The sequence below is a fragment of the Pongo pygmaeus genome, chromosome 5 (genome assembly GCF_028885625.2).
Source record: "Pongo pygmaeus isolate AG05252 chromosome 5, NHGRI_mPonPyg2-v2.0_pri, whole genome shotgun sequence".
In the NCBI taxonomy this organism is placed as follows: domain Eukaryota; kingdom Metazoa; phylum Chordata; class Mammalia; order Primates; family Hominidae; genus Pongo; species Pongo pygmaeus.
Genome location: NC_072378.2, coordinates 63,617,131 through 63,643,993, shown reverse-complemented (window position 1 = coordinate 63,643,993; position 26,863 = coordinate 63,617,131). Strand labels below are relative to the sequence as shown.

Below are 26,863 nucleotides of genomic sequence, written 5' to 3'. Positions count from 1 at the left end.
TGTGAAATCTTTCATACCTCTGCCAGGTATGGAAATGCCTGGATGTCTAGGCAGAAGTTTGCTTCAGGGGCAGAGCCCTCATGGAGAACCTCTGCTAGGGCAGTGCAGAAGGGAAATGTGGGGTCAAAGACCCCACACAGAATCCCCACTTGGGCACTGCCTAGTGGCGCTGTGAGAAGAAAAACACTGTCCTCCAGACCCCAGAATGGTAGACCCACCAACATGCACAGTGTGCCTGGAAAAGCTACAGACATTCAAACCCAGCCCCTGAAAGCAGCCAGGAGGGGGTGCTGTACCCTGTAAAGCCACAGGGGTAGTGCTGCCCAAGGCTGTGGGAGCTCACCTCTTGCATCAGTGTGACTCAGATGTGAGACATGGCTTCAAAGGAGATCATTTCAGAACTTTAAGGTTTAATGACTGCCCTGTTGGATTTTGGACTTTGTTCTGGTTGGCCAATTTCTCCCAGTTGGAGCAAGTGTATTTACCCAGTCCCTTTACCCCCATTTTATCTAGGAAGTAACTAACTTGCTTTTGATTTTATAGGCTCATAGGCAGAAGCAACTTGCCTTGTCTCAGATGAGACTTTGGATTTGGACTTTTAGGTTAATGCTGGAATGAACTAAGATTTTGAGGGACTGTTGGAAAGGCATAATTGAATTTTGAAATGTGAGGACATGAGATTTGGGAGGAGCCCGGGATAGAATGATATGATTTGGCTGTGTCCTCACCCAAATCTCATCTTAAATTGTAGTTCCCATAATTCTCGTATGGTGGGGGGAACCCCATGGGAGGTAATTAAATCATGGAGGTGGTTTCCCTCATACTATTCTCATGATAGCCATGCTAAACTGTGAGTCAATTAAACTTTTTTCCTTTATAAATTACCCAGTCTTGGGTATCTCTTTATTAGCAGCATGAGAATGGACTAATATAGCTACTTATAATAGTCTATAGAGAGGATTTGTGGGGAACTAGCCAGGATGAAATTTTGAGGAACTCAGATGGGAGCCATAGCGAATATTTAAATTGTAGTCAGAGTCAGGGCTGTTCTATTTGATCTTGCATTTTTCCAGTTCAGCTGACACCCTGGCACCCCCACACTACTCCAGACATTTATGGAAGCAGAAACCTGATGACCATTAACCACCGTTCACAAAGCATCCTTAATACCACAGCATACCTCACCTTTTCTCAGGGACTGTGTGATCAAATCACAATATAAATCTAACTTGAAACCAAAGTGGGGAATAGAGTGGAGGAGCGTGACTCTGGTGAAACTTACTCTTTTTTTTCCATGGGACAGAACCTTCCCTCAATTATAGTCATATATTCCAATTGCAGCATACAGGAATCTCTGCCAATAACTCAGGTATGCAAGACATATAATTTTATTTTCTACATCTCAACTTAATTTACATTTCTAGTCCCTATTCTGATGAGCTAACAGAAAATCAATTTCAGTCAATGAGAGTTTCCTTCTCTGTCCCTGTGATTTTATCACAGTGCCAAGGCATAGATGGTGCAGGTAATCACATAGATATTAATGTGATCTGATCACACCGGTCTCTGGTGAAATAGACCTATTTTGCCTGGTTTTCTCATTCGAACACACAGAGGGCAGAACACAGGAAACACTCCTTTAGACTTAAAGGCAAGAAGAAACTCACTTTAGTGCTTTCTGCCCTATAAGAAATAGCATAGAACTGGTTATTAGAAAATAAAAAGGTTATGATTTTCAAAAATATTACTCTGAAGCTTCTTAAGACACATACTTTAATATGTATCAAGTGTACTCAATCATGAAGAACTAAATAGCCATACCACAACTTTGCAGAGAGTTTTTTTTTTTTAATAAGGTGTTGCGTAGATAGCTACAGTATGAAATAATTAAAGGATAGCCTCTTCCGTTTGAGGCCTGGATTGGAGATAATAGGAAGAGTTGGGTAGGGAACTATTAGCCCCACCCTGTGGTTTCCCTGTCTCCCCTAGAATTTCTCTTATGTCATCACTCTGGAATCTAAACAATGATATAAAAACATTTTTGAAAAACATTGTTGTGTTATAAATATTTTAATTTAAATAATATTAGTAGCAAGACTGTAGGCCAGGTGCAGTGGCTCATGCCTGTAATCCTAGCATTTTGGGAGGCCAAGGCAGGTGGATCACTTGAGGTCTGGAGTTCAAGACTAGCCTGGCCTATATGGTGAAACCCATCTCCACTAAAGACACAGAACAATTAGCCAGGCTTGGTGGTGTGCACCTGTAGTGCCAGCTACTTGGGAGACTGAGGCAGAAGAATCGCTTGAACCCAGGAGGCCGAGGTTGCAGTGAGCCAAGATTGCGCCACTGCACTCCAGCCTGGGCAACACAGTGAGATGCTGTCAAAAAAAAAAAAAAAAAACACAATGCTTACATGTAAGAATATGCAATATTTGCTAGAGTTTGAAAACTAGATTTTTAAAATATTATTCCTGAAATAATAACTAGTATGCAACTAAATAAAAAAAATTCTTCCTGAATGTCACTTCTTTATAATTGTCAGAAATTTGTCATTATTCAATGCAATCTAATTCACCACCAACAAAATGTATCTAAATGGCCTATTTTGATAAGGTATAAATGGTTTTCACTTTTTTTTTAAGAGAGGAAGTAAAGCATACCAATTAAAACAAGTTTCTGGAAACAAGCAAATTAAAAGCAAATTCTAGCACTGCTACCCATTGTAAACCCCTGTACCTGTTACCAAACAACTCAGAACCTTAAATCTCTCATTTGCTAAATGCAGGTAATAATAATACCTGCTGCAGAGGGTAATTGTGCATATAGTATAAGGTACTACATATGCCTTGCATATAGAAAGTGCTCAATAAATGTTTGTAATTGTTTTTACTCTTGAGCATTTTAAAATTACAAATATATGTGTATAGCTTTTCATTGTAATGTATAAAAGCTCTAATTATCATACCACTGTGTCCAGGAACATGAAGTAATGGTTCAGTCAACATTATGTCATTATTATTGCAGTACCGTACAATGTTGTCGTGAAAAGAATGAGTTCTTGAGTTGGACAACCAGAGTTCTACTACCACCATCACTTGCTGTGCAGTTTGGGTCAAGTCCCACAACTTCTCAGTTTTACTGGGTTTATTGAGGATCAAAAAAGCTAAAATAGGTGAAACCATTTAGTATCACTTAATAAATGTTAGCTAATGAGATTGTTATTAGGTTATCAACATTGATATTTTTTGTTATATATCATTATCTTTTACCTAAGGACAGCCATATTATGCTGGGTAATATTTGGAAAATTTACCCAAGTGCCTGGATAGAACTTAGAAAATTTTACTAAGATGTACCACTAATGTCTCAAAAAAGTTCAAAATAAAGATGCAGAAATAAAGTTAAACCTCCAATTTCTTAGCACTCAGCTATGGTGAGTGCTAAATATTAAGTATTTATAAGCTTTGCCTAATGAATAAATGAATGAATTAAGTGTGAATAAATGAGTTAATATAAGGAAGACAAAACAAACCAGAGGAAAAGAAAAAAAAAAAAAAGACCTAACGGCTTATAAAGAACTCATAAAACTCATGCAGAGATGCATCCACATACACTAAAATATGGAATAATTTTAATAAGCTCAGAAATTGAGTGGTTTACTGCTGCTCTTGTTAATTTGGCATAAGTTCAGCTGCCATAGATCAGAGACTAGAAAATGAAGATTTGATAACACTAGGATGAGAATTACTTTAAGCATCAGAATTTTATATCTGAGTTTAGGTTCTTATTCCTTTTGATTATAAATGTAGAAAAAGGGATTTGACTTTGAAAGTACTTGCTAAGGAATGATCATACAAGCAAAAACACAAATTCCAGGAACTGAGCCAAGCTATGATTTCTTCTGTCCCTGGAGTGCTTTATTTAAGGAAACCATTGATTTCTGCCACTACTCTGAAGAAATTCATGTGTGAAGGTGGCCAAAAAATCTGCCTCCAATTCAGTTTTCTAGGATCCTTTCCAAGGAGAGATCAACTTCTTTTGGAATAGCACATGAGCAGCTTTGCTGAAAGTAGCCTTTTATACATTAAGCTCAGTTTTTGTCCAATATGTTAAAAAGGAAAGACAAAACTCTCTGTGATAGTTTCTATAAAGCTTAGAAACTTCAGCTTGTTTTATTTTAATATTTAGGAGAAAGACAAATACTACTATAATCAAATGAAATTTTTCCAAACGGAATGTCAACAGCTTACCATTTGCCTGAGGCTTATTTGAGAGCATTTCCTTATGAGATGCTAAAGTACAATTAAAAACATCTAGCTTTATGCCTTATGATTTGAAGAACACTGCAAAATCACTAGCAATTTTTATTAATGAGTAAACATACTTTCAAAATAGGTCAATAAAAAATCCCACACTTCACAGCTTAAAATAATGGAACTTGTGAACTCCTCCCAGTAACTGAAGCATTTACTCTTAATGCATATGGACAGAACATTGTACCCTCAGAATGGGCCTCAGACTCATTCATAACACATCCAAGAGCAATGTGATACAGGCAGAGCATGCTTGATGTTCTCACCAAGAGTAATTCTCTATTAGGACGGAGAGAACGTAAACCATGATGATGTTTAGTCTCAAATAAACATGGCCAGTGATGCCATGACTGAGAAGCTACATAGATGCAGTTTGAATAAAACATTTATTGTTTTTTAGAGCATCACAAAAAGCAGAATTGAAAATACAGGGGTGCCATGTGACCTTGTGGAACTTGTGCTTTCTGTGTCCAAAGACATAAGGCCTATATGTTCTTGTTTGAAAAGAATTTACCTATAGTTACATGAAAAACACCTGTGTGGCTCTCAGTGTACTTCAAACACCATCAAGGCTGACACCAGATACTAAAGGTGCTGCAATCCATTTAGTGTAGTTGTTGGTTGGCAACAACCAGAATCTTTTCTTCGCCAGTGTGGTTCTTCTGGTCACATATTGCCTATTGTTTGTGTTCATACAACTATTGTGTTTGTTGCATTTTTGCACTGGATTTTATATCAAAGTCATCTGTAATTTTATTAGAAAACTAAAGAGTGAGAGATAGACATATTCATCCTCTCCAAATCCTACTTTATTTCAAAGGTAATTACCTATACATTTTCAAGAGTTTCTGCTATATTTCAATATTCATACTTCCAAGTAAAAAGTATGTTTTACTATTTTTATGCATTCATTTCCAAAATTATCAGACTTTTTGTTATGAAGAATGAGGATTTGCCTATCTTACATCAACTCTGATTGTTTTGCTTGATCATCCCCAAAATTAGGTCCATTGTTTGAAAAGCAATGGGCAAAGTATAAACCATTATAAATGGCATATGCTGATGTTTGGCACAGCCAAGTATTATACTACAGTGAGCTTTCCTTTTCTTACAACCTCACCACCCTCTACCCAGTAAATAATGTCCTTGTTTATTATTTGCATAATTTTATTATGATTATCTTTTTTTAACTCTTCATGAGATTTACTTTATGGTTCCTAGCGATGAAACTTCGCTTTGCTATTCTATGTTTGGCCAAATGGTTACTGAATGTCTTATTTTCTCTTTCTAACTTTGTTTCATTTGTCTGATATAAAATGCTGGAACATAGTATATATTAGCTTTTTGAATCAAGGTTGCCTGGAAAGTGACAATCTTGCCACATCTTTTTGTATATCTGTTCTACCCTCAAACTTAATTTTACACAGATTTATACACAGAACATGAACCATTTCCCTCCGAATTTTGAAGGCATGGCTCCATTGATTTCTAGCATCCTGCGTTCCTATGAAATATCTAATAACTTTCAGATATTTATTTGTATATGATATGTTTTAATTTCTCTTCATTTCTCAGGAAACTTTTAAGGTTTCTTCTCTATTTTTAGTCTCCTGAAATTTCACAAAGTTGTACAATCTTACTCCATTTTGGCTGCTATAACAAAATGCTATGAACTGGGTAGCTTATAAATAACAGAAAATGAATTGTCACAGCTCTGGAGGCTAGGAAGTACATGTTCTAGGGACCAGCTGATTCAGTCATTGGTAAGGGCAGAATTCCTGGTTCATAGATGACGCCTTCTCATAGTGTCCTTACGTGGTGGAAAAGGTGAATGGTGTCTCTCAGACTTTTCTTCTAAAGGCACTAATCTTTTTCATGAGGAATCTGCCTCCGTGACCTAACCACCTCTCAAACACATCACATCCTAATACCATCAACTTGGGCGTTAGAATTTCAACATATGAATTTGGGAAGACACAAATATTTAGACCATAGCATGTACTTAGTGTTTTTCTTTTATCTTTCACTCTGCTGGATTCCCATAAGCCTTTGTGGCATGGTACAGCGGTACTAGTCTCTTAGTCCCTTAAATTCTTTCATTGATTTTCTATATTTTTACCTTTTGTCCTAACCTTTAGAATATTTTCTTTACTTTGTGTTCTTCCTGATACTGTTTTTTTTTGGGGGGAGAGGTTTTTTTTGGGGGGTTTGTTGTTGTTGTTGTTGTTTGGACAAGAATAACCTTCTGTTTTCTCCCTGAGGATGTTATTCAATTACAGTTTTTTGAAGATTTTGTCTGTTCTCTGATGTATTAATCGTGGTCCCAGCCGGAGACAAATACATTTATACTCAAAGGGCTTAAACAGAGTTTAATGAAAAGATAATTTATAGATGTTTGGACATTGGCAACGGAAGCATCAGGAGACTAATGATGGCTGAGAAGCCATTACCAACTGCAGGCCTGAGAAGGAGAAAGTATGACCATAGCCTAGATCTTGGAGCTGTGTAGATGGCACTATCTGACAGGAGTTTGGAGGATGGAGAATCAGAACCACTGCCAAAACTATGGCAGAGTAGAGGGGATAAATATCTAATCTCCTTTAAGGGAGAGTGGAGAATATACGGCTGCACAAGGTGAGAAAGGGGAATTTACTTGCCCTGAACATAAGCTTCAACTAGTATCCATAGTTTTAATCCTGCTCCTTGCAGCCTGTATAGGAGTTTGGCCTTTTAGCAGTTTTGTGGAATCAGCTGGCTCTCTTCTACTAGTATCCTCCTCCACAGGCATGAATCATAAATTCTGCTAAATTAGTTAGCACTTCTCCATCCAAAATTTTGTCTCTTTATTTTTTTTTAACTTTACCATCCACTTATATACACGTGCATTTTCTATATCTTTGTGAATTTTTAGTTTGTTTTATTCATAGTAAAGAAAAAGAAAGTTGAATCTCACGAAGGAGAGGTGATAGAAGATAATAGTACATGTCTGATTCTTAATCTTTAAACAGAACTAGTAATACAATTAACTTTTGAGATAATATCCATTTGTGATGTAGTGGCCATGCTAATTTCCACCAGAAGAATACAGTACATGCTTCACAGCTGACACACTTGAGGGTCCTCAGGAAAAGAGAGAAAAAAAATTTTTTAAATGAGGATATTACTAGACATCAACTTCTACTATTTTTGAAAAACAAATTTGCCATTATTAACACCCTCAGCATCTCAAATGCCTTCTCCTTTTCTTCTATACTTATGCATCTTCCTATATATCTCTACCAACCCCACTATTCATCTGATATAATTAGGTAGACACAGTATTAGATAAATAAATACTAACAAAGACCTTTCAAGATCTCCTCAGTCTAAATCGCCTGAGTCCTCATTCTTCATTATTTGGGGACAATTGTTTTAAATAGGCTATTCAAATTTTTTCTTTAAAACTTCTTATACTAGTTTGTCAAAGAATGATTATTTTTTGTGTGCTTTTAGGAAAATTTACCAAAATATTATTGGTTGCAAAATATAAAACAAATATAAAATATTCTGTGGATATTAGAAAATTATGTATATTATGTTTATAGGCAAAATTTTGATATATAGATTTTAATTACATTTTATTGGCCATATTTTTCAAATGTTCCATATTATTTATTTTTTCAGTTTATTTCATAATCTAGTAATGATGTATTAAATTTCTAGGCTATATTTGGGTATCAATTCATACCTCTTGAATTCATAACAGATTTTATTAATACACATTTATCATTTTATATATACTTGTATATATATACATATATGAATGCATATATAAACATATATACATATATACATGTATATATTACATACATATATACAAATATACATATATGCAAACATATATGTGTATCTCATATATGTGTATATTCATATAAGTATACATATTCATATACATTCATATTCATATACATATTCATATACACATATATGTGTATATTCATATACGTGTATGTATATATATGTGTATGTATATATATTTGATACATGTGTATGTACATATATTTGATACAAAGTCTCAATTTGTCACCAAGACTAGGGTGCAGTGGCACAATCATAGCTCACTGCAGCCTCAAACTCCTAGGCTCAAGGAGTCCTCCCAAATCAGCCTCTCAAATAGGTAGGACTACAAGTGCAAGCCACCGCACCTGGCTAGTTTTGAAATAAATTTTTGTATATTAGTAGGATCTCACTAGGTTGTCCAGGCTGGTCTGGAACTCCTGGCCTCAAGTGATCATCCTGCCTCAGCCTCACAAAGTGCTGAGATTACAAGTTTGAGCCATGCCACTCAGCCTATTTTATATATTTAAACTGCTTTGTGACTTTTATAAATGTATGAGCCTAATTGTCTTATTTTCTGTTTTGAATTTTGATTGCTACTGAATGCTAATGCTTGACCTGATTTTTTGGATTCCATTTGTATGATCTAACTTTGCCAGCTCACCTCTGAGTCGTTGGTTCTCACATGTGTCTTTTATTTAATTCTCCAAATTTGAGAGACTTTAACCTAATTTCAATAATTTGTGTTCTGCTTGTTACTGTTTTATGTTTTATGGATTGTCAAGATTTTTCTCCTATATGGTGTTATATGATGCTGTATTGTAATCATTTTCTCACTAACTTCTAATATAAACCATTATTTTATAATTTGTGAATGGTCAGGTTAATTTTTATATAAAATCTTCAATATATCATTAAATAGCTGTCTTACTTAAAAATAGAACTGTGGCTTTTCAACATCCCTTTAAGCAAGATTCAGTGTTTCTCTCCTGATTATCCCCACACATACACTTTGTAATGTGTAAAATCATTCATATTGAGCTTCTAAAGACTTAAAACAGTCCACATTTTCTTAAAAGCTGATTAAACCTTATGCTGGTAGTTAAAACCAAGATTAAAATAAAGATTACTACCCAACTAAAAATGTTGAATATCCAAAATTCTAATGTTTTTCACTCAGCATAAATGTTACAGATTTTGTCTGAGGAAAGAAAGTGTCCTTGAACAGTGCACAGAAAGTTTATCATCATAGTAGGTGAAAGTACATAGACACACAGTAAAAACCAATACATACACATCAGGGTGACCACGTAATATTTCAGTCAAGCCAGTGTTCTGGCTAGAGTCGATGTGTTTTATTTGTCATATTACTCTAAAAGACAAAGACAGAATTTTTCATGTTTTATGAAAATATTATAAACACGCTTTCCTCACAAATACATACACACAACAATGAATTGGGCTTCTTAGATTTAAATATGACTGTGAAAGAAAGAAAGAATGGCATTTGGAACCAGATAATAAAAAAAATTTAGTTTTCATTTAAATCCAACTAAGATTGTCTTTCAATGGCAGTGATTATTAGCCATCTTTTCCCCTTAGAGACAGTTTCAGTTCTTGCTTCAGTGGAAGTAAAAGGCTCATTGGACGTGAAGTTTCCCAATAGTGACAAGATAGCAATGAGACTCATTTTCAATTAGTAAAGCCTTGAAACTAGGTATAATAAAAATCATATTCAGTCTCAGATACTATTTTGAGGATTCACTCTCATTCCATGTTAAGAAAATATAATAAATCAGATTTTATTTTTAACTTGAGTTTCTGCAGAACAGAATCTGACTGTTGGATGCAAAGATAAAATGTTAGCCAGGACCCCAAAATGTTGTGTTAATTCACAGACTCATGGGTCCTGCCTGGTTAAATGCCCTGAATCTCTTTTTTTTCTGCACTAACACAGTCCTATTAAATCTTAAGAGTCCATGAATGCCCTAATTTTTACAATTATAAATGCCCCAAGAGTAACTCATCTGTGTTCCCCTCTACGGATAAGAATCACTAGTTACTCTTAAAGGTAGTGCTGGATTTTTTAAACGCAGGCTATATAAAAACTTACCCCTAAATAAATGAATTTGTTTTCCCTCCTTTTGTCTCCCAAATAAATCCTCACTAAGAGCACTTTCATAGTACATGTCTTTAAAAAAATTTAGATTTATCAAAATGTGCATAAACGTACTTGAGACCCTATAGACCTATCAACGTAAATTGATATATCAACAAATTACTATAGTGTGTGTTACTAGCTTCCCTGAACAAAAACCATGTATCTCTTGCCTTTACTCAGGTTTCACTTTGCTTTCTACTTTCTGAAACAAGCCAATGCACACAAAATAATGAGCATTTTTTCAGATTCTAATAATCAACATATAAAATTGGTGAAGTTAGTTCAACCAAAGCCTCATGACCAGTGGCATGGTCTATTTGTGGCCATGTCTTGGTAAGAATTGCTTCGCATTTTGCTAGATTAAACTTCCAGCTCTTTGAATGGAAAGAAAAGGAAAAAAAACTGTGTTGTGCTCTCAAGGATCACCTTTTTCTATGTAGAAGCTCTTTAGTTTAATTTGGTCCCACTTGTCAATTTTTGTTTTGGTTGCAATTGCTTTTGGAGTCTGGCATGCCTGGTGACTTCTCAAAGAACTTAAAACAGAACTACCATTCAACCCAACAATCCCATTGCTGGGTATATACCTAATGGAATATAAATCGTTCTGCTATAAAAACACATGCAGTCATATGTGCATTGCAGTACTTTTTACAATAGAAAAGATATGGAATCAACCTAGATGCCCATAAATAGTGGACTGGATAAAGAAAGTGTGGTGCATATACACCATGGAATACTATGCAGCCATAAAAGGGAATGAAATCACATCCTTTTCAGTAACATAGATGCAGCTGGAGGCCATAATCCTAAGCAAATTAAAGTAAGAACAGAAAACCAAATACAACATGTTCTCACTTATAAATGAGAGCTAAACAATGAGTACACTTGGAAACAAAAAGAACAATAAGCACAGGGCCTACTTGAAGGTTGAGAATGGGAAGAGGGTGTGAAGAATGAAAATCTTCCTGTTGGTTTGTATGATTATTACCTGGGTGACAAAGTCATTTGTACACCAAACCCCAGCAACATACAGTTTGCCCACGTAACAAGCCTGCACATGTATGCCCTGAACATAGCAAAAATCACAATTACTTTTGCACCAACCTAATACAAGTTGGAAGAAAAAACAAAAGAGTCATATTGACTGTGGTATAATTTCAGAGTTTACCAATTTTCTGTACCCTACAGACACTACAGAAGTTTGCTTTTTGTATCTCTTCTCACAGGAGAAGGAATATATTCTATATTGTATTTTTTTCTCACAGAAATACACGTTATGCAGGGCTTTCTAGAAAAGACAAACTCAGTTTTAGGAGAATACCCTGTCTTGGGATTCATACTATCCCTGTACCCCAGCTGGGGCTCAAGTCTTGGAATCATTACTTTCCCAGATATACATCTCCTTTAAGCATTCAGATTTTTTAAATTGTGGAAATATATGTACCAGCGTACTTAAAAATATTTGGTCACAGAATTGTCCTTCATGTTGTTCTTAGGCATCCTCTCTTCCTCCTCAGGTGATTGGAGTGAGGCTGAGCTGCATAGTGTGACTTAATGTTTTTCTTTCTCTTACGCAGCAGTCACAATCACATTTATATTGTATATCTAAAGGTCTTACAGGCCTTGAACTATAAAGCATTATGTTTCAAACACATAGTAATGAGAAAACATTTCAGTTAACTCATTATTTATTCTCCATTTTCTCTTCCATTAAACCATTCCTTCTCCAAAGGTTTAGAGCAGAATAAGGAGAAATAATACTCCGAAGATAATTTATGGTAAACCTCTGTTATGTATTCCCTTTAAAAAAAAAAATAATGTGTGTGGCTGGACGCCGTGGCTCATGCCTGTAATCCCAGCACTTGAAGAGGTGGGTCGATCACCTGAGGTCAGGAGTTTGAGACCAGCCTGGCCAACATAGTGAAACCCCGTCTCTACTAAAAATACAAAAAATTAGCTGGGCATGGTGGTGGGCATCTGTAATCTCAGCTACTCGAGAGGCTGAGGCAGGAGAATCACTTGAACCCAGGAGGCGGAAGTTGCAGTGAGCCAAGATCACACCATTGCACTCCAGCATGGGCAACAAGAGCAAAACTCCACCTCAAAAATAATAATGATAATAATGTGTGCATACATACACATATATGTACATATATATGCTAATACCATATAGTTATATTTTAAATTGTATGTATCTAATTCTTAAAATAGCATATAAAACATTCCTTGAAAACAATTTACATTTGTATAGTACTGAATCTGGCTTAATATCGCCTGTGAGGAATTAGAAGCCCCACTTCTTTCATTAGCATCAAATATACCAAGATATTCCAGCACCTCTGTTTTGCCATAAATGGTGTTATCTTCCATATTAATTGATGAACCCTTTTTCTTCCTTTTTTAAATTATACTTTAAGTTCTGGGGTACATGTGTAGAATGTGCAGGTTTGTTACATAGGTATACATGTGCCATGGTGGTTTGTTGCACCCATCAACCCGTCATCTACACTAGGTATTTCTCCTAATGCTATCCCTCACCCAGCCCCCCACCCCATGACAGGCCCCAGTGTGTGATGATCCCCTCCCTGTGTCCATGTGATCTCATTTTTAAACTCCCACTTATGAGTGAGAACATGCAGTGTTTGGTTTTCTGTTCATGCGTTAGTTTGCTGAGAATGATGGTTTCCTGCTTCATCCATGTCCCTGCAAAGGACATGAACTCATCCTTTTTTATGGCTGCATAGTATTCCATGGTGTATATGTGCCACATTTTCTTTATCCATTCCATCATTGATGGGCATTTGGGTTGGTTCCAAGTGTTTACATTGTGAACAGTGCCGCAGTGAACATATGTGTGCATGTGTCTTTATAGTAGAATGATTTATTATCCTTTGGGTATATACCCAGTAATGGGACGGCTGGGTCAATTTTCTAGTTCTAGATCCTTAAGGAATTGCCACACTGTCTTCCACAATGGTTGAACTAATTTATACTCCTACCAACAGTGTAAAAGCATTCCTATTTCTCCACATCCTCTCCAGCATCTGTTGTTTCCTGACTTGTTAATGATCACCATTCTAACTGGCATGAGATGGTATCTCAGTGCAGATTTGATTTGCATTTCTCTAATGACCAATGACGAGCATTTTTTCATGTTAGTTGGCTGCATAAATGTCTTTTTTTGAGAAGTGTCTGTTCATATCCTTTGCTCACTTTTTGATGGGAGTTTTTTTTCTTGTAAATGTGTGTAAGTTCTTTGTAGATTCTGGATATTAGCCCTTTGTCAGATGGATGGATTGCAAAAATTTTCTCCCATTCTGTAGGAGGCCTGTTCACTCTGATGATAGTTTCTTTTGCTGTGCAGAAGCTCTTTAGTTTAGTTAGATCCTATTTGTCAATTTTAGCTTGTGTTGCCTTTGCTTTTGGTGTTTTAGTCATGAAGTCTTTGCCCATGCCTATGTCCTGAATGATACTGCCTAGGTTTTCTTCTAGGGTTTTTATGGTTTTAGGTTTTACATTTAAGTCTTTAATCCATCTTGAGTTAATTTTTGTATAAGGTGTAAGGAAGGGATCCAGTTTCAGCTTTCTGCATATGGCTAGCCAGTTTTCCCAATACCATTTATTAAATAGGGAATCATTTCCTTATTGCTTGTTTTTGTCAGATTTGTCAAAGATCAAATTGTTGTAGATGTGTGGTGGTATTTCTGAGGCCTCTGTTATGTTCCGTTGGTCTATGTATATCTGTTTTGCTACCAGTACCATGCTGTTTTGGTTACTGTGAACTTGTAGTATAGTTTGAAGTCAGGTAGTGTGATGTCTCCAGCTTTATTCTTTTGGCTTCACATTGCCTTGGCTATGTGGGATTTTTTTTTGGTTCCATGTGAAATTTAAAGTAGTTTTTTCCAATTCTGTAAAGAAAGTCAATGGTAGCTTGATGGGGATAGCATTGAAATTATAAATTACTTTTCACGATATTGCTTCTTCCTATTCATGAGCATGGAATGTTTTTCCATTTGTTTGTTTCCTCTCTTGTTTCCTTCAGCATTGGTTTGTAGTTCTCCCTTGAGGTCCTTCACATCCTTGTAAGTTTGATTCCTAGATATTTTATTCTCTTTGTAGCAATTGTGAAAGGGAGTTCACCTATGATTTGGCTCTCTGTCTGTTATTGGTGTATAGGAATGCTTGCGATTTTTGCACATTGATTTTGTATCCTGATACTTTGCTGAAGTTGCTTATCAGCTTAAGGAGATTTTGGGCTGAGACGATGGCGTTTTCTAAATATACAATCACGTCATCTGCAAACAGAGACAATTTGACTTCCGCTTTTGCTAATTGAATATACTTTATTTCTTTCTCTTGCCTGATTGCTGGGCCAGAACTTCTAATACTATATTGAATAGGAGTGGTAAGAGAAGGCATCCTTGTCTTGTACCGGTTTTCAAAGGGAATACCTCCAGTTTTTGCCCATTCAGTATGATATTGGCTGTGGGTTTGTCATAAATAGCTCCAAACCAGAACAACACAAACTCCCTTTAAGAAGAAAATTAACATCCACTGAACACCTAACTTTGTTCTAATTTCCCAAGTCTCCTATTTGACAATGAAAGGATGGGTTAATTAAGATATACATTTTTAGCAATAAATTTAGATATGTCACTTCATGGATGTGAAAACAGAATGTGACACTGGGGCCTGTTGGGGGAATAGTCGGGGAGAGCATCAGGAAAAATAGCTAATGCATGCTGGGCTTAATACCTAGGTGATGTGTTGATAGGTGCAGCAAACCACCATGGCACACGTTTACGTATGTAACAAATCTGCACACCCTGCACAGGTACCCCAGAACTTTAAAATAAATAAAATAAAATAAATAAGAGTGTTTAAAAAAAGTTAAGTGGCCTTGACTTTTTCTCTAATCCCATTTTCCCCATCAATGTTCCCACACGTGGTATGATTCTACATCAATTCTTCAGGATTTATTTCAACTCATGCCTTCTTACCTTCTGCCCCCAAGAACTTTTGTATATACTGTTCCCTCTGCCTAGCACACTCTTACCTAATTCTGCCAGTCCACTGATTCTTATTTATTATTTAGACTCCAACTCAAATCTCACTTCCTTTGGAGTGTGTTCCCTCACATTTCAAATTAAATCAGTCCCCAGCCCCATTAAGCATCGTGATATTTGATGCATATTGTCCTCTCCCTTGAGATTTGAATTACAAAAGAAGGGCCCTAATGCTGTTTTGTTAATCTTGCATCCAGTGTGGACTGTCTTGCCTGACACGTGGTAGTATTTTAAAATACCTATCTGAGAAATAAAAAGTAAAAGTCTGCTAGATAATAAATGGTAAAGCTGGGATTTGAAATGGAGCCTTTCTTACCCCAAAGACCAGGCTTTCCTTATTTCCTCTTAAAAGCGCACGCGCGCACACACACACTCACACACACACACACAGAAACATACACACTCTATGTTACAATTTAGAAAAAGGACTAGGGAACAAAAATAATTTACGTGTTTCTGAAATGAAATTCAGGTGAATCAACAGCATATATGGCTTCAAGTGAGTATGCCTCATTGTCTCTTTTATCCCTCATGTGTTACAGCAAAGTAAACTAAAAGCTCTAGTGACGTTGTTGAAGGCTAATAGATTTTATGAGTTTTTGTGAATATGCAACTAGATTGAGCTAAAAATGCCCAACTATAATATTGAGCTTTGTCAAACTTAATTATGTGACTAATCTGACTAGGGATTTACTTCCCAATTTTATATAATTAAATAGCCATCACTCTTGAAACTGTAATAGGCTAACCACCCCCAGCACAGAATATAAGAAATACACTTTCAAGGTAAGCCCTACACAAACTCCCAACATCTCAGCCACTCAACGGGCTGATTTTTGGATTCATGAACAAAAAACTGGATTTTCCTCTGAAAAAATCCAGTTTCTCAGAGGAAAATTGCATTACACAAGTCATTTTGAAGGTGTCTTTTGATCTTCCCTTTATTTCTCTAAATAAGCAGTCTTGCTTTATCACCTCTACTTCTGGTGTTTTCTTGAATTGTTCTTGCTGATCTGAGGAAGGCTTGGAGGCGTTCACAACATGGCCCAATATTCTCTTCAGGATTGCCCATGATAGGAAGAAAAGTATCTAACAAATTAAATTTAAAAATTGCTTTGAGGGCCGGGCACAGTAGCTCACGCCTGTAATCCCAGCACTTTGGGAAGCTGAGGCAGGCAGATCACAAGGTCAGGAGTTCGAGACCAGCCTGGCCAATAGGGTGAAACCCCATGTCTATTAAAAATACAAACAAATTAGCCGGGCGTAGTGCCACATGCCTGTAATCCCAGCTGCTCGGGAGGCTGAGGCAGGAGAATTGCTTGAACCCAGGAGGCGGAGGTTGCAGTGAGCCAATATTGCACCACTGCACTACACCCTGGGTGACAGAGCGAGACTCCATCTCAGAAAAAAAAAAAAAATTACTTTTTTTTTTTAATCCTTTTAATAGTTAAGAAAAATAAAATTTCAAAGACATATTTTGTGAATATTCATAAATTGTCAAGTACCATATTTTTAAATATTTTTACACAATTTTGCCAAATAATATAAAATATAAATGTATGCTAAATTAACCTAGTTCTCTTGGTGTTTTCTTTTTATAAAGTCTATATTTTATCTCAAGAGAATATTACTAGATGTGGCTTAATTGCTTATAATGATAACGATAATTGGATATATTGTTCTTGATTAAATTTTCAGTGATCTTAGTATTTAATAATCTAATGTCAATTATTTTATTATTGAGTATTGTTCTACAGCTCCTGAAATATAATATAATTAGAATCACAATGATTAATGTGGAGTATTAACCATATCACTGATAATTAATCTCAATCACAAATGCAAAAACATATTTTAAAATCTATTCAGTGGAAAGATCTGAAGTTCTAGCAGTCCTTTCAGAAGAATCATAACACGATATGGAAATATTTTTTGTCCCACGTACAAACACAAAAGGAAAAAGAAAGTCTATCTACACAGTTCTTAAGATTATGTACCCTAAAAGAAAAAAATCAACCAGAATAATCCTTACTTTAGAATTTGCCAGAGAACAATTGAATTGCATATTTTTAATTTTGAATTCAAAATTTTTAGCTAATCTTTGTTCAATTGCCCATCAGTGTTAGGAAATCTGACTAGTGCTCAATGAATGCAAACAGTTACTTTGCCAGTGGGAAGCCCCATGGGCAAACGAATGATCTGATCCTAACATAAAGACCAGAAGCAATCTGTGGTCGAAGGAGGTGCCATTTAAGCACCTGGCAACTTGATGGCTTCCTGCGAATGAAAAGGTCACTACCTTAGAAACACATTTATTTAGGATAGAAGGGAATATTTGGTACATTTCTAGGAACACAATTGTTCCTATCAACTAAAACTCAAAAATTTATTTTCTAAGTCCTTAGTCAAAAGCCTAAGTTTTATTAAGAAATCAAAGATGGATAAATCATAACTCTGCCAATTGAGAGGTTATTTTTTTACTGGAGAAACAAAACATAAATATCATACAATCACATAAAAGGAGAAAGCAATATGTAATTGAATGCAAAAATGAGTGGCACACTTTAATGGTGTTAGACATTAAAGAGATCACTAAGATTGCAAATATTAGAAACTTTTTAGGTAATAGGTGGATCTTAGATAAAGTCTTAATTATAAGTAATATATCAGTTGGTAAAATAAAAATCTTGGCAAGTGGGGAAACAGGATTCAGCAAAGGGCCAGAAGAATTCATAGACAAGTGGACATGTTAAGATAACTAAGAGACTGACAAGTACAGCATAAAATTTCTGTTGTTGAGCTGTCATAGATATAGATAACCAAATAAGAAAAGCCTAAACTGGAAACGTGGGGGCTTGAATTCCAAATGAACGTGTTTAGACTTAATTCTTTTGGCAATAGTCTACCATTCAAAGTTTTAAGTGAGGAAGTTCATTTTAAGTTTTTCAGAGATATGACAAGATATAGTGGAATCTGGGGACAGTTCCATGTCACCTGTGGAAATTACTTGAATAAATATTATGAGAATTGAATAAGTCTCCCTAACAGAAATATCCACTATATCTGTTTAACTCCCTTTAAAAATCCATTTGTAGTTGGAGTTTAATAAGTATTTTTAAGCTAATGAATATATTTTATATTCACTTAAATATAAAATATCTGTAGATATATGGGGTAATTTGATAAGATAAAAATATTGCCCCAAAAATCACATGTACCCCATAAATATGTACAACTATCATGTATCAATAAAAAAGTGTGTCTTCATCAAAAATCTAAGTTGATGCTTATAATTTTTATTTATATTTGTGTGAATGGCCAACTTACAGGCCTGAATCTTTCTTAAAAGGGTACATTTGCTTTTATTTCATACTAATTTTTTTATATTTTTATGACTGGTAGAATCAATTTTTTAATGCAAATATGATAAACAACAAAGTAGACACACACATACTCAGGTTTTATAGGAAGGTTTATTGCTTTCAGTTAAGAACAATTTTGTTAAGCTTAAGGTTTGAGTCAGTAATTTCTGAAGGTTGACCATCGTAATGCTCAAAGATGATCAGATGAGAGAGTTGATTTCCAACATGATGGAATTTTGCTATTTTCTGCCTTTTTAAATATTTATCTACAGAATTTGCCTGTTTCATCTATCCCCTCAGTCTTTGCTAACACCTGTGCAAGTTTAGAACTTGCTGTGTAATGTTGCAGTAGCTATGTGAATAATATCACAGTAGGTCACCCTCATCTCTATGGTGTTCAGCAGTTACTTGACCTTTCCAGGCATCTACTCTGAATACATAAACTTAATGGATAGAATTTATGGCTCACTAAATTTTTCTTCCATATTCTACTTAGTGGAGAGTAGTTAGTGATTACTAATATGTCAGTCCAAATGACAAACCTGAACAATCACTGTAAGTTTGGAAGAACAATTAAAGGTAGTTCAAACACCAGTGGTCCTCAAGACAGTTTTACATACAATTATGCAAAAAAGAAAAACTATTCTGCTCATTTGACCTTTAAAGCACCCTCAGTGCTGATTTTAGAAAAAGCATTTAAAGAGCCTTGATGGAAAAAATTTACACTGCATGGTGAGCTAAGCAAACTGTTCATCAGCAAATGCTAAACAATAATGTTATAGGACTGTTTTTCTACATTCAGTCAATTCATGTTAGATTCAATCGAGCACAATCAGCACAAGATTGCCTCTGCTCTAATAAGCCTAAGGGGAAAGATACGACTGCTGTTAAAAAGTGTGCCTCTTGAATAAAATAACAAGCTGCTAGATGAAATATTAGAATTGCATCTATGGCAAAGAAAACCTGATGGCCTACGTAGTTACAATGGAGGCGTGCTTACCTTTCATCTTCCTGCAACACAACTGCCAGCTCTCTGAATATATGTATGAGAAACGATGATGTGCCATCCTTGTATTCATTTACAATGGGTAATTTATTTCAGATAAGATAATAACTTTGAAAACAAGAATAACCATGAAGAATTTTAAGTATGAAAGAAAAATTCCCATACTTATCCAAAGGTGAAAACCTGCACAATTATTATATAGATAATAGTATTCCCGATGGTGAAGCTGACTACCTTCTGTGACAATGAATAGAAACTCTCTAAAATAATAAAAATCCTAAGTTTCAAGGAAAAACCACAAATGCAATATATCTATAAATAATTTCCCCCATGATATATTAACTTTTCCCCAAAATCCTTTTTCTTCTGTTCATTTATTTATTTCAAAAATCATAGCAATTCTCTAGCTTAGAGTTGATAGTCAAAGGCTAATCACCTGATCCATTGCTGTTCTGCAGAAAATCTTGAGGAACTGAATTCCATGCAGCTAATACTATTTGAGAGAGACATGAATTGAGATTTTAACAGAAACTATTATCAGGACCAGCTCCAATTAAAAAGTCAAATTTTATACTCCATCAGCACTAATACAGCTTCAAATAAGAAAATATAAGAGATATTTTTGTACAATGAGTCAAAAATTCAGTCATCTTGATACTCTTCATACTCCAGGTACCAAAATTTCAGTCAGGGTCTTACCAGGGAAACAGAACTAACAGAAAACTTATATTAAAAAAATTATTTCAAGGAATTGGCTTATGTAATTGTAGGTTTTAGATGAACAGGTACAAAGTTTGCAGAGCAGGTCAGCAATTTGATGATAAATCATTAAAATTGCTTATAATTTGATTCAATAATTCACCTCTAGTGAATAAATTCTCCTTATGAGAAAATAACTAAATAAGGGTGAGATGACTTCCCAAGTATTAATTACTACATAAATGTGGTGTGATTCTATAATTTCAAAAAATAAACTAAATAGCCAATAATGGGATTCACTTAAATAGTGATATAGTCATATAAGAGAAAATAGTGAAAACCAGAAAATAAATCCAGATATATAGTTATTGACCTATATTTTAGGTCAATTGATATAATAATTGATATAATTATAAAAGCCAAATGTGGATGTTGGGTAAATTTGTTTATTTTTATGAAATTTTATAATGAGCTTATATTGCTTGTATAGTAAGGAAAGAAAACATAGAGTTCATATAGTTTTATGTTAGTCTTTCAGTTGTCATAATCAAAGATCAAATAAATATATTTGATATCTTAATGTGTTTCATTTATAAGAAATGAGTTCATTAGCAAAGTGTTAGTGAATAATTATTGTTGCTATTTTAATATCATAAAACAGTACAAACTCTTTTTCCAAACATTAAATTTTAGAGAATTATTAAAGCAATTGTGCTTTTTTATTTTTATCATTTAATGAATAGCTTCCTGGAAGCTATATTCTCCCTCAGATATTTTTAACAGTTTAATTGTAAGAAGTCATTAACCCAGAAAGCTTCTAGTTTGCTTCTAAATACAGAATCCAAGAATATCCAGTGGTTTCTAAAAATGTTGAACCATTTTTTCTCTCATATTCTTAACATAGGGAATATCATTGATATTTTCAAAAAATTGTCAAAGCTTTCTTTATCAAAGCCCCAAAGTTGGCTGCATGACCATACCTGGTCTTAGGTCTATGAGGTTTATATCATGATATAGATAGGAGGATTTGAAGAATATGTGTAAATATTTTCTCAAGAAGAAAAAAGGTGCAAACATCATAGACATGATTTCACTGTTTTATTATATTTATTGTAAATGTATTATAAACCTGCATAAATGTGTTTGAATGTCTGTATATTTGTGGTATGTGTGTGTATGTGGATAAATGTGTTTGAATGTGTGTATATTTGTGTGTGTGTGTGTGTAAAACCTGACAATATTCACATATCAAGAACACTTCACCAAACAACAGACTTTCCAGTGTCATGAAAATATCATTAAAATTGACCATATGCTGGGCAATGCAGCCTGAGTCAACATACTTCAAAGAATTAAAAGAGAATAGTTTAAAGGATTGACCTGTTTAATCCATCTCCTTCCGTCTCCTAACGCGTGTTCAAGTTTCTTACTGAAAGAGGATCATTTACAGGATTGACCTATTTAATCCCTCTCCTTCTGTCTCCTAACGTGTTCAAGTTTAAAACTTGCTGTGTGATAATGTGGTAAGCATGCAAATAATACCAATGTAGGTCAGCCACAACTTTATGGTGTTCAGCAGTTACTTGGCCTTTCCTGGCATCTACCTTCAATACCTATTATTAAATACCTATAAAATTATTAAAAGTTTAAAGATAATATTTTCTGGACAATCTCAATTTGAGCTAAAATTAGAATATTTAAAAATGACCAGAAAAATACCTGTGTATTTGTGAATTTGACAATGCAATTCTAAATACCACTGAGGTCAAAGAAAACAATCACAAAGGAAATTAGAAAATATTTTGAACAGATAATAATGAAAAATAGAACTTGTTGAATATGGTTAGATTGATGTTTAGAAAAAATTTTCTATCCTGAAAGCGCATGTTAGATTAAAAACCTTAGAAACAAAAGAGTAAATTAAGCACAGAGAAAGTTAAAGGAAGGAAATCATAAAGAGCAGAAGTCAATGAAATAGAAAACAGAGAATGGAGAATATCAACAATGCCGAAAGTGTGTTCTTTGAAATTTTCTGCTTTCTACCAACATTGATTTACAAAACAAAATTAGAAAGACACAATTAGCCAAATACCATACCAAAAAATGGCAGACGTGGGAGTTCCAAAACTAATACCAATATAACAAAAGGAAATTATGAAACATTTTTGCCAATAACTTTGAAATTTTAGATTAAAAAATCCTAGAAAAAATACAGTGTGACAAAATAGACATGATCATAGATAATTTATATCAACTAAATACATGTAATCCATATGTATCATCTCCACAAAGAAAACACAAAGAAAATTTCAGGCCCAGTAGGCTACACTAGTGAATTCTATCGTACATAAAAGGTAGATATAACATAAATGTAACACAAACTTTCTGAATGTGAGGACAGCATAGCCTTGATACTAAAATTTTACCAGAGCAGTACATGGATTGAAATTGAAAAGTCTATCCCTTATTAACTGTATGTAAAAATTCCTTAATAGATGGAAAAGTAAATCCAGTGTTATATAAGAAAGCCATATATCATAACCAAGTTAAACTTACTCCAAGAATACACCCAAACTTTTGAAAACCAGCAAACATAATTCATCACACATAAGAAAGAAAAGAAAGGGATATTTAATTATCTCAATTAAAAAAACTGAGCAAAGTAAGATAATTTGCTATACAAAATATCAATACTTATAAGGCATTAGCATTAGGCAGTATCAGTATCAGGCAGTGTAATATTGACACAAAGGTAGAACTACGAACCAATAAAAGAGAGAGAGCCCAGGAACACACACACACACACACACCTGTGTGTGCACACACGCGTGCACACACACAGCCAAAACAATGTTAAGGGGGAAAAAATGAAGTAGGAGGGCTTACTCTACTGTGTATTAAATACTGTATTTTTAGAGTAAGTCTTAAGACATTGATATATTGGTACAAAGATAGAAAAATTGACCAGTAGAACAGAAAAGAGTCTAGAAACAGACCTACATACATATGGACATGATTTACGACAGAAGCAATACTGCAGAACAGTGGAGAATGGATAGTTTTCTTCCACTCATGTTACTGAGTCAATTGGATTTCCATAGAGAAAAGATAAAAACTGATACATACTTGGGACTATATAAAAACCAATCTCAGGTGGATTGTAGATCTAAATGTCAATAGTAAAATATATTTTCAAAAATGGAGTAAGTCAGGAACAACAACAACAAAATACTAATTATTAAGGAAAAGATTGATCAATTGGTATAAATTAAGATAAAAAACTTCTGATTATTAAAAAACACCATTAAAAAACTAAAACAGTAAGATACCAAAAGTAAAAAGAAAATCCTTGCAAAATATATAACCAGTAGAGCACATATACTGAACATAGAACTCTAAGTACCTTTTTGTTAAATGCTCAACAGAAATGCACATTTCTATACATCAAACAATACATACAAGCATGTCTATAGCAGCACTATTCATAGCTCAACAATTTAAAATTTCACAGTATACCAACATTAGAATAATTTGTGAAGTATCTGGCTATATACCTTGAAAATAAATAAACTATTCAATTCAAAAATATATATCTGAAAAACATAATGTTGAATGAGGATAGAAGAGTTGTGAGAGTATGTGTGTGCGTGTGTGTCCGTGCATGTGTGTGCATGCTTGTGTATGTTGTAGTGGAGTCATCTAGGTAGTAATTTTGTGCCTTTTGTCCCAGGTAGTGGTTACTTGACTATGTTCACACTATATTTCATAGAGCTTTATCCTTTACTCTCTTTATTATGTATGCCATAATTCAATATAAATATACGAAAACCAGAATGTCACATATTCATGGAACAGAATGGCATTGATTGTTGGATGCTATGTAGGTGTCTTTTATAATATGTGTACTATTATTTTGAAAAGGATTATGATAAAGCTTACTTGCTTGGTTAATAGATAAATTGAATAGATAGTGCATCTACCAACTTTTTCTATAAGGGTTAGATAGTAAATATTTTTGGCCTTTTGGGACTTAAAGTTTTGTTTCAATTATTCAATTCTGTTATGAAAAAACCCATAGACTATATGTAAAGAAACATATGGCTGTGTGCCAATTAAACTTTATTTACTTAGAGATGGCAGGCAAGATTTGGCCTAGGATATAGTTTGTCAATCTCTGGATTAAACAATTAGTTAAACATATGGCTAGAGTAAATGACACACGCATATCTACATGTTAAAGTATTGACAAAGTATTTTGTCTTTTTCATCTTTCTAAAAGAATGGGCATATGGAAATTATTACTGTGATCTTCCTAATTAAGTTATATTTGATTTATTCATTTGTTAATTTTTCTGTGCTTTGCTTATTGGTATAATTTATATTTCTACAACTAATTACTGTCTGCAATATATCTGTTTTCCACCTAAGTATATATTGTACACTGTATGACTGCATTGAAATTTGATTCTTTTTAATATTTTTCACTCATACAGAAAATTTAACAATGTAAAAAGCTAAAATGGAATATTGTAATCCATCATTGTTTCAGTTACAATTGAGAAAGATCTGCTTATCAGGATTTATTTATTTCATTAGTTGATTGCTATAATTTGTTGTTTTGTCAAACTGTAACTTTGTATTTATGTACTTAAAGCATTAAGGATTTCTAATTTATAACAGATTAATCTACTTCTGACTTTGTTTTATTGTGAAATAATCTACTTAAATTATTCTTTTGATAAAAGCTTAATTAATTTGTCAGATAAATGTTTATATGACTCATACTAAAACCATACATTTCTTTCTTAAATGGTTACAGGCAAGAACTGTATCCATGTAAAGCTGAGCTGACTATTTTAGGGAGGAATACACAAACATGTGAATCTATCAGTCATGTACTTGGAAAACCCCTGCCAAAATCAGGATCTGTCTTTATTGGTGGATTTCCAGACCTTCATGGGAAAATCCAGGTATTTCTACAGATGTTTTAAAATATTAATTATGTCATCATATTGAAAAATGAAAAAGAAAAACTTTAGAAATATTTTCTGGCTAGTGGGGCCATCTGCATGGTTTCAAAAAAGTTTTTGAGTGATTCTACTAACATATATATTTTTATCTATCATACCAAAGTATAATAGAAGTTTACTGTTCTCGTTAAAAAATTGCTCCAATGTCAGTCTGTTTTTCCATCTTATGGCTATAGTATGTGTATTACATTTCTTAATACTATTTAGCATGTGTGATTTGTCCACTAAGATAGTGATTTTCACTGGATATTTCAATGGATTCACTTAATAACACAACAAAAATATAGTTTGAGAAAAGGAATTGGAAGACCACCCCCAGTCTCTGTTTTGTGTGAGATTACCAAAATGTGAGAATGTTTATTACAGAGTTTTGCACACATGCCAGCCCACTGTCTAAATTTCCATTTAGATAATTAGCTTATTGTCTTCATTATTAAGCTATATTTTAGGAAAATAGCTTGAAAGCTGACTTAAATGCTATTATTTGGTTCCATTTTATGTTGCTGCAGCAAATTGCTTTAAAAATTTAAGGTTGTTTGTTAAGTATACCAGTAGCTTATTACATTTATTAATCTTTTCCCTTATTATATTTACCATTGCATTTTACCTATTTGAACATACTATGTTTATATTATTGGAAATATAAAATGCTATTGTTTCAAAGTCCCACAAATAGTGTAAATTGATATACGTACATCTACTTACTGTAAATATCATGACTCCATAGCATACAAGATAAAATAAAACAAAAATAGACATAAAAACAAAATTCACAAGCATATTTGATGTGATAAATATGACTTTAATGAAATAAGATAATTCTGTATCTGTAAGCATGCAGAGATTTAGATTCAGATTTACTCCATTAGCAGTAAATTTATTGATCATTAAACAGATATTTGTGACTTTTTCTATAACATTAATGTGCTTCATTGACTTTTTCGTAAATGAAACCATTCTAAAAGTTCCATGATAGTAAAAAATATGTTTTGTTTACTTTTTTATACACCAAGGCAAGGACAGTTCCTGTCACATTGTTGGAGCTCAATGAACAGCTTTTAAATAGAGGCCTCAGTTAAAGAATGGATGAAACATAAATAAAACCTTTCATAATTTACATTTGTCCTCTTATTTCATAACTATATTTTTTCCCAAATAAAATATAAATTTTAATATAGAACTAAATTTAATTGAGTATACATTAATTAAGTGTAATTTCTCAAGACTAAATTAGCTACCCCTGAATATAAATATAGCTGAGCATTTACTTTATTATAAATATAAACGTGCAGAAGCAATACAGAAAAATAGAAAAAGATGTCTTCTGACCTCCCTGAAGAAGTAGAGGAGTTGTAATTAGAGATTTGAAGAAATATCAAGTGTCTTCCTGGTAAATAATATGTAGGCTGT

General features: G+C 34.0%; 1 protein-coding gene across 1 annotated transcript in view; it reads left to right on the top strand.

The window, feature by feature from the left end:
* The window catches only part of LOC129037901 (protein eyes shut homolog), a 359,551-nt gene extending 332,982 nt beyond the window's left edge, over positions 1-26,569 (top strand). The window contains exons 8-9 of the mRNA XM_063666298.1: positions 25,243-25,393; positions 26,467-26,569. Of these exons, the coding sequence (XP_063522368.1) occupies positions 25,243-25,393; positions 26,467-26,532 (217 nt within the window). The 3' untranslated portion in view covers positions 26,533-26,569. The remainder of the gene's footprint in view (positions 1-25,242; positions 25,394-26,466) is intronic.
* The last annotated feature ends 294 nt before the right edge of the window (positions 26,570-26,863 follow it).